The 18,272-nt window shown below is 36.9% G+C and overlaps 1 protein-coding gene across 2 annotated transcripts; it reads left to right on the top strand.

Annotated features, from left to right (window-relative positions):
* The first annotated feature begins 7,008 nt into the window (after positions 1-7,008).
* LOC110022570 lies at positions 7,009-9,021 on the top strand. 2 transcript variants are annotated; one of them, XM_020721583.1, is made up of 5 exons: positions 7,009-7,449; positions 7,544-7,858; positions 7,936-8,191; positions 8,298-8,405; positions 8,479-9,021. In XM_020721583.1, the coding sequence occupies exons 1-5, from the start codon at positions 7,219-7,221 to the stop codon at positions 8,592-8,594; spliced, it is 1,026 nt and encodes a 341-aa protein (XP_020577242.1). In that variant the 5' UTR covers positions 7,009-7,218; the 3' UTR covers positions 8,595-9,021. The 2 variants fall into 2 exon arrangements, with proteins under 2 accessions (XP_020577242.1, XP_020577241.1); XM_020721582.1 differs by having other exon boundaries at positions 7,933-8,191.
* The last annotated feature ends 9,251 nt before the right edge of the window (positions 9,022-18,272 follow it).

The following is an 18,272-nucleotide window of genomic DNA, read 5'->3' as shown; positions in this document are numbered from 1 at the left end:
CAAATTGACAGCCCTACAAGAATGCTATTTATTTTTAACCAACAAAACAATTATAGAACTGTGCATTCTTATCATAAATAGAATTAGCGACCAATAAGTCATCCCAACACCATTATTTTAGCAATCGAATATGGCTGATATTAAAATTTTGTTGTTGGTTCTTTATCACATATAAACTAACAAGATGACTGCAACATTTGTATAATATAGTAATCATTTTGTGGTCATTAGTTGATTGCAAAACAAATTTTAGAAGAGCATGCATTAGTTTATCTGCTTTTACCAACTTTGCTGTGCTGCTGCTCTCCTTTTATTAATTTGGACTCAATTCAACGATTCAAAAATATGTAATAAAAATCAACAATCTCTGCATCATCGATGTGCAAGATACAAACATTCATTATAACTCTCTTATTGTTGGTTATGATTGTACTATTTATTGTGCTATATTCAAGGTGTTGGAAGACACTTTGTTATATTCACTCTAGTTGAATAATGCTCAAAAACTTGTTGAACCGTATTGTGGAACTCTATGTTATGCTTCTTATGTTTTATTTTTTTTTATATAATTTAATCTCTGCATTATGGCTAATGTGTTTCGAAACATGATTGAATAATGATTAAATACTGAACAAAAAAATATTAAACCATAATCGTTTCGTTTTCGAACAATATTCCCATAATCTGAAAAAACATGATTAAAACATAATTGAGCTTCAAACCATGATCAAGAAATGTTTGTATTACAATTAAACATTCTTCGAACCATCTTATAACTACTATTAATTTGCATGTCAAAAAAATGTATGTGCGGATCTTGATGAGACCTTACGGTAGTGAAGGCTAATCGGATCAAAGTCGAGTAAAAAAAGATGAGAGTCACAAAAGTTGACCGAAGGTCACTACGTGCCAATGATGTAAGGTCAACCGAACACCGGGCCAAGAACAATCAAGTTCAGAAGCTCTCCCATGTCATCCAGGACCGACCATCTCAGCCGATCAACCGCCTCAGCCAGCTGGCCACCTCAACCGACCAACAACCTCAGCCAACCAACCGCTTTTGCTGTAGAACACCTCAGCCAACTAATAACCTTAGCTGACCAGTCACCTCAATCAACTGATTGCTTCTTGCGGTCTACTTTGTCGACCGATGTGGTTCCGCCTGATAGATTTTGAAGACTAAAATGACCATAATGTCTTGTACTACATCTTTTTCGCAAAGGTAACATTGTAATTTTACTTTTTATCCTCTAATCATCTATAAATAGAAGGACATTTTCATTTATCAACGGTTTTTGGCTCCTCTCTACAACCACACTTTGTAAGGAAATCTCTCGCCCTTTCTCTCTTGTAACCTCTTTTTTCTATATATAAAATGGGTTATAGAGTTTGAGAATGCCCCAGTTCGCCTCTACGGGGCAAGTCTGTGCGTGCTTTTTTATTTCTTCCCTTTTTCTCTTTCCATTTCTCCCTCAAGATTCCTACTGTTTCGATCCTTGGGCATGCCTTACATAACAAATTTGGATTCAACATTCAGAAAGATACGATAAGCTTAGAGCATGTTACAAACAAGAGTAGAACTGATACCAACGATGAGAAATGAATCTCAAAAACACTCTTACACAGATAGCATGTTAAGGAATCCATGCAATAACAGATCTAAAACTTGAAATGCCATTTCTATCATCCTTCTAAAGGCTTTGGCTAGGAGGTGAGCATCTCAGAATGGAAGTTTAGTTCCTAACGGTAAGAATGAGCCGACCGACCATACCTGCGCATCTCTCGACCTATTCCAGACAGCTGACCCATTACTCAGCGCATGTTATGAAAAATTTCTCTAATGTCTACCTCTGTCTAACTAACACTTGAGGAACTTGAACTATGGAAACCGTGCAAACAACAACTTTGACAGTTCATAGGTTCACTGGAAATTTTCTGGATAATTTGAGGTATTTATGTCAACAAAAAAATATTTTTTTTTCTTTTAACAGTTCACTGGAAATTTTCTGGATCTTAGTTATGTAAAATTGTAGTTTTTATCTCCACGATTTTTTTCTTGAGAAATTTAAAAAAAAAAACTGTATTTAAAATATAAAATGTAAAAGTATAGTTGCTATTAACAATTTTTCTTTTTCAAATTTAATCATTAATCTTATATGTTTAGTTGCTATTTTCTTGCACCAAAAAGAAAATGCAAATTTGGGATTTTTTTTAAAAAAACGTAAAAAAAAGGAGCCTGTAATCGTGGAACAATTCAAAAATATATTCAAAAATATTCAAATACAACAAATCTCATTTAATTTACAAGCGTTTTTTGTTTCCTTAATTACAATTAATGATTTTCTAATTAATATGAAAACATTCAAACCTGGATGCCCATGTAATGATTTTATAATTAATATGCTATTTTAATTCAACATATCTTAATGAATTCATTACAGGTATATATATGCATAAAAATATAGTATTCAATTAAATTTAAATCTTTTTGCAATATTCTGTCTTAATGAATTCATTACAGGTATATATATATATATATATATGCATAAAAACATAGCATTCAATTAAATTTAAATCTTTTTGCAATATTCTGTTAAGAAGATTGATACGCCACCAACAAAACTCCAGCTTCCAACACGAATTTTAAGAGATGGCACGGATCTCAAGCACATTTTTGAGTAAAAAGTATTTAAACTTCGATTAAAAGTCATCGAGTTCTGATTTCAACAAACTTATAGTTAAAGTCACCGACTCTATGAGATGAACCTAATGAATCAAAATTGATCATATTCGTGTCAAAAAAAGCCCTAATCAAAACATTAAATCTCATCTGGAACATTTTCAGATATATTTGAATGGTAAAACGAATGTCAAATCCAGCAAGTTCATAGTCAAATCAAGTGTCTCGACGAGAATAATCTAACAGGCCCAATATAGCTCAATTCAGACATCGTAAGGTACTCAAATATCCATCAAACAACATGTGATCAAAGGAAGCTCTCTGGACCATCTGATTAAAGTGGTCATATTCCAACATTAATTGCATCTGAAACTCTATAAATAGAGCATCTGCCCTCTCATGAGGGAAAAATGAGAGGAGTTTGATGCTTGAAGAAGAGCTTTAAGCTTTGACAAGGAGTTGAAGATCAACACCACCATCGTCAATCACCGTCAACCACCAATGACATGCGTCGCCACCGCCACCCGTGGTCTATTTTCATTGATTATCATCAATCACCGTTGACCGCCGTCGAACACAACTGACCTCCGTCGACTACCGTCAACTGTTGTCGATCATCGTCAATCTTTGTCGACCACCGTCAATCACTGTCAACCACTATCGACCACCACCGACCAGACATCATTCATAACTATCGCTTGTCGCCCGTTCCTAGAAACAAATTCATCAGCACGCAGACATTGTAACTTCAGAAACTTAGTAGCTCTTCTCACCTGTGGGACAAGGGGTTATAACTTTAATCATATTTTTATAGTGAAATTCTTCAGCTGGGTTAAGTCCTATGATTTTTCCCTTTCTGAGTTCCCCATTTAAAAATATATAGTGTCATGGTTAGTTGTCTTCTTTTTTCTGAGTATGTGTTGAATCTTCATACCATCCTAAAATAATAATCTGCTACTTTGCTGTCGTGAATTTTCTAGCACACATCAGTTTGGTGTCGTCTGTGGGAACTCAATTCCACCATTGAAGTACTTGCGAGGCTTACTACATGGCCACCAAATACAATATTCGTGACAACAGAATATCTTGCTCCAACATCTATCGTTCCAGGGGGCAGTCACAAAGCCTAGGGTAGCATGCCTCTTCATCTTCTCACCGTGAGAGATGCTATATTGCTGATGAAGACATGTCAGGTCCTTCTTTGGAAGGTCGGATACATAGAATGGATAAGTCTAAACTAGAAATCTTACAGCTCCTACTCATGGCTCAACAACCGCTGTTCACACCATTGGATGGAGTTCATTTACAACCAATTCAGTGACCTTCGGGAAACAAACTACTCGAAGGAACTTGTACCAGCCCCCTTCCCAAGAAGGAACAATTCCCCTTCCAAGTCGTGATGCTGAACTTCTAGATACCACAAGTTCAAATCATCCATCTGGAGCAGTTCATTTGGCATCGCCAGACCTTACTGCAATTCTAGATGATGTCATTAGTAATGAGCTACAACGCTTTGTCCGGGGAGTTGTCATAAAGAAAAAAAAAATCGCTTCCTCACTCACTGTAACGTCCATGAATCTTTTCCCTTACTCCCTTAGCAGATGTGGTCCTCTGTGGTCCTCCAACACCTCATCCCAATTCACGAGCCACTTATTTAGTCGAGCCCGAGCCAGCGCACTAGTCGGCTTGACTCACAAGCACCTCTAGATTTAATCCAATGACTTTGGAACATTTTAGCCTCCTTTAGCTCAATAATTTAGCTTAGATTTTGAGATCAAATATAAACTTTCGATCGGATCGACCTATTATGATATTTATTTTTTGTACTCTTGTTGATGATGAAGTTGACCTTACTTAAATGCAGCTAAATAAAAAAGAGGTTTAGCCCCCAAAATATTTCCCGTTGATAGCATCAACTCTGTCTGTCTAAATGCCCCTCTTAATGGACATCAACACTCAAATTTCAAGTTTATCAGACTCCAATCTAAAATTAGTAAAAGCCGTTCAATCGGATCGCTTCATTAATTTGAATAAAAAAATTAATTTCATTTTTCATTGATGCCCAATTTTCAATGATAAAATCTTAAATTATTACACAAGCATATACATACTTTATGTCTCCTTTGAATTAGGTCTGACCCTATCTAAATATGATTATATATTAAATTTGACATCTTAATCCCTTCCTTAATATTACTTCAGAACTAAGACAAATACAGCTGCCTTTTCATAATTATATTGAGATAAAACAAGATAAAATAAGAATTATCATGCAATGCTGGACCCACGTTTAGACCTTGATTGAAATTAGGATTCACGATGGCACGATGCATGTGATGCTCTAATCTTCTCCCCTGAACACCATGTCCCAATCATTAAATAGTTGGCGCACCAAACGCTGCCCAGCTCACACTTTCTTTAATCCTAATTACTCCAAAAATATATTCTATAATTAGATTAGGAACCCCCCCCATAAACTAGATTTAAGTTTGGCTCCTGCAAAAGGAATTGACAATCACCGAATGTACGATTAACAGATAGTGTTAGCTAACCTATTTCACACCAATTCCCCCTTCATCCATATCACATCACCAACACCTAAAGCATCAAAAGAAAATTATTAAACATTAAAAAGCCAATTAAAAAAAAAGGAAAAAAAAAGAAAAGATAAAGTTAAAATCATGTTAGATTGCATTATTCAAACTTAAGCCTTACTCAAAGCCCGGGAATAATTAATTGATGCACGGCTGCGTAAACTCTGTATATGGCTTCCACGTGGCGGAACTAGAGCTGATTTGGTTAACTTCGGGTCCAGTTTTAAGGTTTACATAACGCTAAGCGGGCTTTTGGGCGGGCCAGAGACATCTAAGAATGGGCCCGGTTTGATTTGATGATTACGCGACCCCGCAGATTCATCAAATCGAACCGTTCATTGAAAGGAGGGGATTTAACACCAGCCGTTCGATTCGCCAAAGGGCGCAACCTTGCGCCGTTTGGCATTATCGGTTGGGAGACGGTGGGGGCTACTGGAGTACAGCTAATCCCCACTAGAGCTCGATTGGCGCGAAAATTTTCGGGGATTGAGGGCCGTCCGATGGGCCCGGCTTGATGTGGTTCAAATTTCGAACCCGGCCGAGAAGCCGAAAGTAACCGTTGCTTTCGGCGGGAAACCCGAAAAAAGACCAAAGTTGGCATCCGAGGCGCTTTTATCAAATCCGGTTTTTTTTTCAGCCCTTAAATCCGGCACTTTTTCTTCTTAAATCCGCTACTTTTTATTTATTATATGTATTGCAATTTCCTCGTTAAATTAACTCTGCGCTGTCCTCTCCGTTTCGGCCATTATGCACGTCTTCACCTTCATGGCCTAATTTTTATATTTTTTATTTTTTTTTTCGTATTAAATACATCGTAGTTGCCTGAGGTTAGCCGTCAACAAACACCGTCATCGTGGCCGTGAAGGTGTGACAGAAAGCGATGGTGGATGATCCAGACGGAGCGGGGACGGTTATCCTTTTTCGGATCACTGTAACTGCCACGTCACCTCGAGATTCAGATTCCAAACTCGGAGTGCGGTCACCGTTATCCATTGGAACTGTGAGCTCGAAATCAAGTGAAATACATGTGGGGTAACCGCACGGGATGGTCACTGGATCTCAGAGAAAATTAGTGGAGCGGGATATACGGCGAAGTGGGAGGGTATTAATGCGATTTTAACTATTTTCATGGCTTAAAAGGAAAAGGAGTGAGGGCAAGGGACATTCTACCCGACAGGCACATGACAGTCCGGCCCTATTACGAAGATTCAGATCTTTTTCCCGCCGTAGGGATTTCGTGGTCAAAAGTAAAGTGACCTTATTACCCCTAGGAAACGGACAATCCTTGGGGAGAGGAAAAAACTAAGCAATAATTAGGTATTACCCCTAGGAAACGGACAATTAAATTACTCCTTATCCTTGGGGAGAGGAAAAAACTAAGCAATAATTAGTGAGAACTGAAGTTGCATAATTACAAGCTTACCCTTGTAAGTCAGGTTGGCATCTTTTACCGTGCTTAAGCAAAATTACAAAATTTGGACTTAAGTGTGTGATTATTAAAAATCTTAATTATATTTTAATTGAAATAATCCGAATTCAAACCAAATGGAAGAGGGTGGGCATAGCTCCAACTACTGCAGCGGCCAGCGGGTGCGAACGACTGTATAACTTGATTTATAATTATCTTAATTTTTATACCCAAAAAAAAAAATCTTAATATTTATTTAAAATTTTTATTAATTATTTTATCGAAAGTAATTATTTGCTCCCGTCTGATAAAACCCCATTTCACGACCGTTCCCATGCCTGAGTCTCGAGGCCTTTGACATTCCCGGTTTCCATTTCGTCTCTCTTTCCTCTGTTCTGGGCCCGAACCAGCGGAGAAAGGGAAGGAAGAGGGAAAAATTATTACTAGCAAAGAACGATCCGGACTCAACCTTGCTTCGTCCCTTTTCTCTTTTCTAGGGTTGCCTGGTTAACTCGAGTGTTTTAGACGGAGCGAACATGTCGGAGAAGATGGAGGATGCAGAGTTCTGGCTTCCGTCGGAGTTTTTGGATGAGGACTTCTTCCTTGAAGAGAGGCGGGCGTTGGTGGGAAGTGACAACAAAGGTTCTTATGTTGGGGATTCTATTGAGTCCGAGAGCGAAGAGGAGGACTACATCGCGGGTTTAACTCGGCAGATGGCGCACTCCTTTCTGGATGACGAGAAATTAAGCACTGCTTTGAACGCCAAGGCATGTTTTGCCACAGATTTCTTCTTATTGCTGTTTTTTTTTATATGTTTGGTTAGCTGTTTGGCTGAAGTATGCTCATGTTGCCCTGTTTTAGATCATGGCCACCTCTCCGCAGTCGACCCTTTGTGACACTGGAATCTGGACGGCTTCGAATGAGGGTAGCCCGAATGGGCCATCACAAGTTTCTTCACCTCCTTCAACTCCGTTTGAGCAGAGGAAAGATGATGCGTGGGACATTCTTTATGCAGCAGCAGGGCAGGTTGGAAGAATGAGGCAGAACGAGCAAAGGATTAGTGGACGGGGGCTTCTCATCCCGCCTAAAAAACCCTCACCACGTGTAGAATCTCAAGCAAACCTTTATAGATCATATAACCCAATCTTCACTCAGCAGCAACTCCAGGCAGCCCAGGTAAGTTTTTGTCTCGTCTTTTTCCCCTCTATTAACTATGAGTTCGCCTCTGATTAGTTCAGTTTCTATCTCAGCAGTTCTTTCAGCTGAAACAACAACAATTGATCAAGCAGCAAGTCACTGCTGCTTGGAGCCGGCAGAACAGAGCAACGAGAAATAACCGACAACCTAACTTGGTGACTTCTGCTTGGCCACCTCTTCAGCGGCAGCAGCCGGGTTCTGGAATGAGAGCTGTTTTCCTCAACAGTTCAGGAACGCGTCGGGAATCCACAGGCACGGGAGTATTCCTTCCTCGTCGAGCCGGCAACCACAATGAAAGTCGAAAGAAGCCATGTAAATCTTGATTCTTTGTTAGCTTAAATCTTGTGTTCCAAAGTCCTTTTATTTTAAATAACATGTTCTCTTTCTTCAGCTACTGACTTGTGCAATCTCTCTTCAGCTTGTTCAACAGTTCTTCTCCCCGCGAAGGTAGTTCAGGCTCTAAGTCTAAACCTTGAAGACAGCGCAGTAAATCATCGCTACCCAGGATGCTTCCCTTGCGACCATGGCAAGTATCTCGTCGCAACTCTTTCGTTCTTTTTCTTTAAATGTGTACTAACAATTTTCTTTTTATTATTCAGAAATGGCTTCTACTCGCGGCAACGGTTCGATTCTTCTTCAGAAACCACACTACCACCATCAGCCTCCCGCTTTGTCCGGCCACGAAATCCAACTTCCGCAGGAATGGACTTACTGACCCCCCACTAATCAGTCAATACTCAGTTAGGCTTAGCAGTTTGAAGAAGCAATGTTTCCAAGTAAAAAAAAAAAAATCAATTTAACAGATTAGTATTAGGTAACTATTATGTATTTTTGGATTGGTGGTTTGTTTGAAGTTAGATCTGGAAGACGATAATAGTCTTTACCTCGCCGGCTCGCCTGCATCTGTGAAGCCGATTGGAGGAGAAAACAATAAAATCACTTAGATCCGGTGACTGAGAGAAGCAAGTGTTCATGGGCATTTCTTGTAATAAAGTTTAGTTTATCTTTGCCCTCATTTCAACTTTTTTTTTTTTTTTGCAGCATTGCATATTTTGGTCCCTCCTGCAAAAAAAAAAAAGAAATTATCTCAGGCACCACTTTTAGCTTAGCCGATAAGGAATAAAAAGTATGTTTCTTTTAGATATTTTACGACTATTTTCATTTTTCTAGAACTGTAATAGTAGCAGTGAAGGTTAATGGGCGTTGTTACAAAGTTAATTACTAATGTTTAATTGTTTTTGTATTTGTCTGAAGTGGATTTTGGGAAACGGAATCTAATTAATTCGTCTTTTGCTATTTATAAATTAGCGGAAGGTTTCTTCGATGTGGGGGGATCGTGCTGCGGGCCCTATCAGTCTTCCCATACGGGATTTAATATTTGAACGGTTAATCTCTATCATTTGTTTTAATAAAGCAATTCGGAAGGTTTCTTCGATGTGGGGGGATCGTGTTGCGGGCCCCATCAGTCTTCCCATACGGGATTTAATATTTGACCGGTTAATCTCTATCATTTGTTTTAATAAAGCAATTAATAACGTTTATTTTGTTAATGAAATAAATATCTACTCAGTGGGTCCACCCACGTGAGGGCTGGCCATGCCGAGGAATTTGTGGAGTTGGGTTTGTGGTATGCACATGGGTGTTTAGGGCTTTTTCACAGCTCGGGTTAGAGACTGAACCGGGATGTGGAGCAGGGTGTTCGGTGTGTTTAGATATAAAGTTATTCGAAATCGACGTGGGTCCCGTGTCAAGCGGTAATTGTTGTGTTTGTGCTGGATTTGTTGTTTGGGGATGGGCTGTCGAAGAAAATAGGTGGAATTGGTCTCTTATTGTGGTGCTATAATTCTGTCTTGCCATGTGTATCACTTGAAAAGGGTGAAGGAATTTATTGGTGGTATATGGAGATCATTGAAGAATTCATATTTTCAGCTAAGTTTGCTATGCTGCGCTTGCATATTTGTATGCTGAACTGATCTCGATTCCAGCTCAAATTCAACCTAATTTTGGAATGAGATCATCTTCTCTCAGTCCAAAATTAGGTTGAATTAGGTTGAATTTGAGCTCATGAGCAGCCCGACCTATCTGTGATGCAAGTGTATTATTTGAACAGTTTGAAGCTATTTGATTATTAGCAAATTTGTTCGTTTGAAGTCTACAAAGCTGAGGCAAACTCCTTGCTTCCGTATACCTAATTATTTTTGTTGCCTATGAGATATTTGGGGGCTCATTGGTCAACGTTGATTTCCCTTCCCAATGTCATTGGATACTTGTCACGGGCTTAAGATGGGGGAAGAGACATGCCATGCAATTCCCTTAAATTTATATATCTGAAACACAGATTTTTTACAATCATAGCATTATACATATGCATAATATGATGTACCCAATCTCTTAAATTGAGAAATTATTTTATATGAATAATGTATGTAGAGATGTATGTTGTGTCCGATTTCTACTATTGATCACTGCGATTAATTTTTTTTTTTAAAAAAATTGACAGTGGGGCTCACTAAAATATATTTTTGTGGTGATCGACGGTAGAGATAAGAGATAATTGCTATTTGTAATTTGGTGGAAAAACTTAAAAGTGGTATAATTGGAGCAAGTGCTAAATGCCCCCTAAAATATTTGTCCACTGCATAGCGTGCCTTTTCTAGTTGAACAAAACCCAGTAATTGCCATACACCAACCATTCTCGAATAATGCGAAAGAAATGAAAAAACGCTTATTTTTATGAAGTTTATTAGGCGCTTAAAAAAGATAGTTTTAACGTCCATATCATGGAGAAGTACTATTAACCCAGGCAGTTTTTTGCCACTCAAAATTCTTGTTACTCATATCATCGCCACTTCTCGGCTACACTCATGAGCTCCATCTCTCTCAGTCGAACTATTAACATTTCATTAGATTCTATGTGTTCTGTTAATCATATATTTGTTATTTTTGCCAATTTTGAGGGAGGTTCATCAGCCTCGGGACTATGACTCTCCTACCATTCACTCTTCTTTTCATTTTCATCAAGACTACATTATCATTTAAATTTTCATCCTTATATCAAGGAGAGCATCTGCTCTTTCTTTTAAGTATTATCTCCAAGCATATTCTCTTTAGGCTGTCCAATTGTAGACTGTCATTTGCAAATTTCAATCTACATGTATTATTTGATTGCTATTTATTTGGGACTATCAATCATCAATACATTATTATTGAACTATCCTTGCATACTGTTGAATCATGATTTGTCTGTGAATTACACCCTAAAAGAGTGTAAGGAGAGAGAGAGAGAGAGAGAGTCAGATGAGTGAACAACACACCCTAAAAGAGTGTAAGGAGATATAGAGAGAGAGAGAGAGAGAGTCAGATGAGTGAACAATAATACTTTATGTATTATTCATGAAATGATCTTTTTTATTTATAGTTGAGATAGTATAATATAATGATGTTATATTTCCGTTACTATTTTAACGAGGATTGTACATGATATTCGTAATATTACAAATTTGAGCATATCACCTTATTGCTCTCTGGCTTGGTCGGCGGAGCTCATTTGGCTTTGGCTCAACAAAAATAGTTCTGTCGGCTTGGCTTAGTCAGTATTGCCAGCCGACTAAGCTTTGTGGGCTTTGGGTCGAGAGGGCTAGATTGATCGGTTGAGTTAGTTGGGTTGTCGACCCCTAATAATAAATGGAGGAGCTCTCGAATCTTCCCGATATGATTGGAAATGTCGAGGGAGTAGGACCTTCCTCTTGTCGTTTTCTTCATGACGATGACTTGAAAATCAGTCTCATTTTTAACCAAATGACTCGAACCTGGATAATTTAGTTATTTTCATGACTCAATCAACTTTGGTCTTGCTTACTCTGGCTTGGAGGGTTTAATTCGATAGGATATGTGGCCTCCTAGACTTCTGTCGGTGGGTCCTTTTCTGTTGTACTCTTTTACTTTTGAACCGTCATATCTTCTCGGGATCAGAGCTGACATTTTTTTAATGTACAGATACATACCACACTAAATTCTTCTCCAATACATCTATTGTCAGCGATTTTTTATTGAATATTCTCATATGGTCTCCCCATTTTAATTCATCTGTGAAACTATATATCACTCTTGTTTGTCTATCAACTTCCTTTACTTTCTTCAACTAAAATATTTTATACTCCTTAAAACCTATCTTTAAAACTCTTTGCAAGTGAACGTTATTGTTCCTCGTTTTTTAAAACATTTATTTGGTTAGGATTTTGGTTGAAATTAATGCTACCTTACCGATGAAAAAGGATGCATGGATTGCCCTCGAATTCTCATGGAAATTAACCAAAAAAGAAGTCTATGAATGCATCTTTGAAAATTGTTCTTTCTGCAAAATCTTTGTGCACAATCCTTCTAAATGTTTCAAGGATCATCCAGATCTACATAACAAAAAGATTTGAAGCACAAGAAGAATATTGAAATATTCAAACCTCTCATGTCACTACAATAATTGATGTCCCTCCATCATTTGTTCAAATCAATACACAAAGTTTTGAACTAAAGACCTTTCCTCAAGAGCTTGAAACCTTTATGTCTATGTTTAAGTTTTTTTTTTTTTCAAAAAATAAGAAAATTTTATTTTGTATCAATGTGTGATCATATGTAATTGCAATAAGCATTAATTATCTTTGAAAAATTGGTGCATTTTTTTTACACAGAAATAAGTTGAGAAATTTATTATAAATAAGTGATATTAAATAATGATACAAATTTTTGATGATTTATTATACTCTTTATAACTAGTTATTTGATAATATGTTGCAATAATAAAGAATATTTGGTACTAAAATCTTACCATCATCCAATACAAGCAATTCTGAGATCTCAATACTGTTCATCATTTCCTAATATGGTATTAGCAAGTAAAACAAAGTTAGGGCTGCAAGAAAGTAAAAAGCAAAGATGATGCAAGCTAATTTACCATGATTCAACATAAACACTCATATCCATTCATTTAGTCCTCTTCTAGGAGGTTTCACTCCTCTTTCCATTTATTATATCAAGGTAGATAGTATCGAAAATGTTGCACCTATCTTCTACTACAAGTGAGATAACTGCCACTCTTGCCAACCTACTATTGAATTAAGAATCTCTATAATTATTTTAAGATTTTGAGACCTCTCACAAACTCAAATTCATTTATCCAAAAATAGTTTTATCCTTAACTTGGAGGAATGCACACTTGATAAAAAATGAAGAAAAATATACTTATGTTTCAAATTTAATCTCAAAGAATTTAACTCTAGAAAACTTTATCCATATGTTCTCTCAATGTTTCTTACTCTTCCCTCATTTAATGTTTGAAATAATCAGTTTGTAAAAGTAATATATGTCAACAATTATAAATTTCATTCTTGAATAGAATTATATGTGATCATACTAAATAATCCATATCACACAATACAATCATTTAAATTATATTTGCATCTTTTAGAAATAAATTTCTTTTAGTTAGTTAGATTATTTAAGAAAATCCACTATTTATGCATTGCACAATTTAAATAGTTTAAATTTTAAATTAATCTAATCAAAAAATTATTTAAGTGACCTCACCTTTTGAAATAAAACCAATAATATAATGCAATTAACAAATTAGCACAATTATTTTGACTAAAAAAATTTAATTAATAAAGATTTATCTGTTTTTTACTTTCAAATAAAGGCATGTTGTATATATAATACAACCAATTATAATTAATTTATTTTATTTTGTACAAATTAAAATTTGGTCCCAAGTGTATACATGTTAGTTTTCTTAATATCCTTTATACTTCAAATACAGACAAATAAAACTCTAATAAAATAAAATTACTTTTTTAAACACTTATAGCACCAACTTCTATGCTCTTACTAGTTTGATGCTCTAGGGTTGCCATATCCCTCGAATTACTATATAAATGGGCAAACGCTATGACTTATAGCTGTGCATTTGCTCTCATTGGGTGCCACCAAAGCACCACCAGCCTCTTACACCTCTGTGGTGGCGGAGCACTAATAACTTCCTGCATGATTTGTTTAACAAGGTTTTGTGTTGTAGCAAAAAGTTGAGCCAATAAATCGATTGTTGAGTCGGTCGTTTGAGCGCTCCTCCGCCTTGTGTTGAGAAACAAATCTGATGACCCAAATGATCCGCAGTGTAACCATTTTTCTTTTCTTAATACTAGTTTTCTTCTTATTTTCACCTTTTTGGTGGTACTGCTCTGTTTGTCTCCCGAAGACAATACACAGCAGATCTTTCTTGGGGGTATCTACAAGGAGATTTCACACATTCTCCATTGCAGTGGTCGGAAGCTGGCCGAGTAAACGAGAAGGGATGCAGAGAAAATATGAAATGTGGAGAGTCCCGTTATGTGCTATTGATATGGATCAAAAGTGTGAAAATCAATTTAGTTTAATTATTGAATCAGCGATTAATAATAAATTTTTATTCTTGTTGTTGTGCCAATTTGGAGTGAGAGAATCTAAAAATTAAAATATGTACATTGAAAATGTGTCAGCACCGAAACTAAGGAGATCTAATGGTCAAGAGAATAAAAATATGACGGTGGATGGCCCATCTACAAGGAAAGCGTGAAACCCACTAATCCGTTTAAATGCAGTCGTTCGAGTCAAAGCCGAGCGAGCCATGAGAAGAGCAAAAAGATGACCAAATGATCCGAGCTTGAACCGTTTGGTCAAAAACGAGACAAAAAGGCATCCGAACCAACCACCACGAAGAAATCGACCTAAGGAAAGGCCAAATCTCTGAACATCTCCTATCATGGTGGGGATATCTAAAAGGATATGTAAAAGTCTCCCAATCTATTATCACGAGTCGACGGTCGATCTAGATAACTAAAAAACCTAGCCGACTGAATTAGTCCTGCGGATCTTAAACTAATCAAGCTCAGTCGACCGTGCCAGAGAATAGTCAAGCGATAGACTCACATGTAAAATCTAAGAATATACTATATAACTCTCTTTAAGGTAGATGCAAAAATATAACATCATAATATTATACTCTCTCCTTTATAAATAGAGATATCATTTTGTGAATAAATATATACATATTGATGTTCATTACTTTTCACTCTTCTCTCAGTCTCTCACTTCTTACACCCCATTCTTTGAGCGTGATTTACTTCTTAGTTCCACCTCATTAATTTAGTCTGTACTTATTTGATATTCACCATTAAAGTGCAGGTTGGAACATGATGAAACTATTTAGGTCCAACATGAATCATTGCAAAATCAGGATCTTATTTTTTCTCATTAAGCCCTTATGATTATGCAAATATTTACGTGAATTTTCATTTCTTAACCAAATTATAGATTTTGACCGAATGCATAAATATATATATATATATATATATATAAAATGGTATATATGTACATCTTCCTTTATTTTTTGCAACGTCAGATTTATTTTATAAATTAACAGGCGATGCTACCCTAGCCAACAAAAACAATAATAAATCACTATAAATGGACAAAACCAAAAGATCACATAGACTTGTGCAGTAACAAATCCATTAAAATCTCAAGAAGTCATTAATACACTCTCAAAACAAGATATCGATAGAGTTGCGCCTGCAGATTTTCTTTCTTCCTTTTTTTTATTATTTTTCTTTGGTATTTAATCTATAAATTAACAAGGATTAGCTATCATTTCTTATCTTCAAATTTGTGTAGCTGACTCAAATTTGTAACACATTAGTTGTAATTAAAAGTTAAATTCGATGGATGCCTGAAAGAATTTTTGAGTAGTTTGTTTGCTGAATTTTGATTTGTCTGTAAATCACGCTCAAAGAATGGGGTGTAAGGAGTGAGAGACTGAGAGAAGAGTGAAAAGTAATGAACATCAATATGTATATATTTATTCACAAAATGATATCTCTATTTATAAAGGAGAGAGTATAATATTATGATGTTATATTTTTATCTATGCTTTAAAGAGGGTTGTATATTCTTAGTGTTTTACATGTATGAGTCTATCTCTTGGTTATTCTCTAGCTCGGTCAACGGAGCTTGATTGACTTCATAGTCGGGTTGGCTTGGTCAGTTATCTAGATCGGCTGTCGACTTTTGATAATAGTTGTGGGGACTTTTAGATATCCTTTTGGACATCCCCAACATGATTGGAATATATAAAAGTTAAATTAAAGAGCAACAATTTCTTGTTTCTTGGCTGACCATGACACAGGTGTGCTGCCGAGAAAAGTGCAGGATGTGGACTTGTGATCGATGGGGTTCCTACCCAATTTGAGATGTTATATGCTTTAAGAGCGAGGTTAGAGCGGCGGATTGGAAGTCCGAAAGAGATGGTGCCATTAATGTAGCGATGGATTCTTTTGAGTTGATGAAATCAGATTGAGTTGGAGTCTGCATAGGTTGAGAGGCAAGTTTGACGACAAAGGAGATTTGACGAGTGAGAGTTAGATGTTGGAGAGAACCTACAAGTTGATGATATAGAGTGGGATTCGACATGCGATTGGAGGTTTGGAGGACCAAGGGATTTTTACCGATTTAGAGTTGGTCATGCCGTCTTAGATGAGCATATTGGTGGCATAGTTGGATCGAGATAAGTGAAGTTCGTACGGGGTGGTGATGGCTTTAATGCAGAGAAAGTGAGAGAGTGGTTTGAGAATTTTCATATGAAATGGTCGTGTAGTTTGTGAAAAATGGATTGGATGAGGGCAATGTTTGTTGCCGCTGAGAAGTATATTATCAAAGTAGATAAGCATGTAAAGATGATTGAAATTGGCGTGGAGACAATAAAGGGAAGGATCAGTGGAGCTGGGTTTAAACCCAATTGTTTAAAGATAAGTAGAGAGTGTAGTGAACCATTATCGTGGAGCTCGTTTGAGACCCTATATAGCTTTTTTGAAGAGACAAACATGGTGCGGATGAGTGACATCAATAAAACCTTGGGTTGGGACATATGAATGGTTTCAGTTAGATGGAAGTGAGAAACACATTAGAGACATCGATTTGAAGAATAGGGCAAATTTTGGTGGAGGGCAAGAGTAATGAGAACTCGAATAGTTGGGGCGACGGGGCTGATTGTTTTTGTGTAATCAAGGCCAAGTTGTTGTTTGAACCCTTGAGCCACCAGATGGGCTTTATAGTAAGTGATGGAGCCATTGACATTAAGCTTTGTGTGAAATGTCCATTTGCAGCTTAGGACATTCTGATGGGGAGATAGAAGAACTAGTAGCCATGTGCCTTAAGATTGAAGAGCTTGGAATTATATGGACCTAGCTTCCTGCCAATGAGAGTGTTTGATGGCGAAGGAGTAGCATGTCAGATCGGGTTGGGATTTATGGGTGATATTGAGGATTTGACGAGGTTTTAGTGAGGCGATTTTGAGATGAGTTTGTGTGGGGTGAGCAGATGGAGCTTGAGGAGATGTAGGGTAAGATGTTACTGTAGTTGGGTTTGATGGTGAGAGAGAAGGAGGGGAAGTCAGATGGAGAGGGTTGACTATTGCTTGTTGCTACTTGGTTTAATCTATGAGTTTGGTATGATGAGATGTATTTGTTAAAGAGAAGGTAGGTGTGAGTAGGTGCATTGAGAGTGCGGGAGAGGATAATGGTGATTGTGTAGTATTGGTGTTGGGTGCATGACATTGAAATATTTGTTCATTGAAAATAACATGATGAGATTTATAGATTTGGTTGGTTACGGGATCAAGGCATTGATATTCTTTTTGAGTGGTGGCGTATCCAAGTAAGATGCATGGAGTGGATAAGGGAGCAAGTTTGTGTTTGGCATATGGATAGAGCCAAGGAGAGCAAAGGCATGAAAATATTTTGAGGTGATTGTAGGATGGTGAATGACGATAAAATAGTTTGTAGGGGGTTTTGTTGTTTGAGGTAGAGGGAGGTATGCTATTAATGAGGAAGGTGGCGGCGAGTAATGTATCAGCCTATAGATGATCAAGAAGGAACGTGGTTGTCATGAGAGTGCGAACAATCTCGATGAGATGGCAGCATTTGCATTCAGTGACATTGTTTTGTTCAGGAGTGTAGGGGCAGGTGTATTTGTGAATGATACAGTTTGTTTGAGATGTTTTTGTAGAGTGGCATTTAGGAGTTATACATCACCTTTAATGTGAAGAGTTTTTATTTCGAATGGAAAATGGTATTTGACCATTTATTGGAATTCTATACATTTTTTTATTGTTTATTTTTTTTCGAATAACATAAGCTCAAGTGTATTAAGAGCAGTCATCAAGAAAAACAAGGCAATATTTATAACCTTAAAAAGATAAGATCATGGATAAGTTCGAGTGGAATAGAAGACATAGTAGTAGATAGAAAAAAGGGTAATTTGGGACTCTGAGCTACTTTGCAGGAATTACAATGTAAATTTTAGAAGAAGTACA

The sequence above is a fragment of the Phalaenopsis equestris genome, unplaced genomic scaffold (assembly GCF_001263595.1).
Source record: "Phalaenopsis equestris unplaced genomic scaffold, ASM126359v1 Scaffold000197, whole genome shotgun sequence".
NCBI classification, from domain to species: Eukaryota; Viridiplantae; Streptophyta; class Magnoliopsida; order Asparagales; family Orchidaceae; genus Phalaenopsis; species Phalaenopsis equestris.
The sequence above is the reverse complement of the archived record's forward strand: the minus strand, read 5'-3'. Positions and strand labels throughout refer to the sequence as shown.

Coding starts and splice junctions, on each gene's coding strand:
- LOC110022570 (XM_020721582.1), top strand. CDS start 7,219: ATGTCGGAGAAGATGGAGGATGCAGAGTTCTGGCTTCCGTCGGAGTTT. Junction 7,450..7,543: donor GCACTGCTTTGAACGCCAAG/GCATGTTTTGCC, acceptor GCCCTGTTTTAG/ATCATGGCCACCTCTCCGCA. Junction 7,859..7,932: donor AGCAACTCCAGGCAGCCCAG/GTAAGTTTTTGT, acceptor TTTCTATCTCAG/CAGTTCTTTCAGCTGAAACA.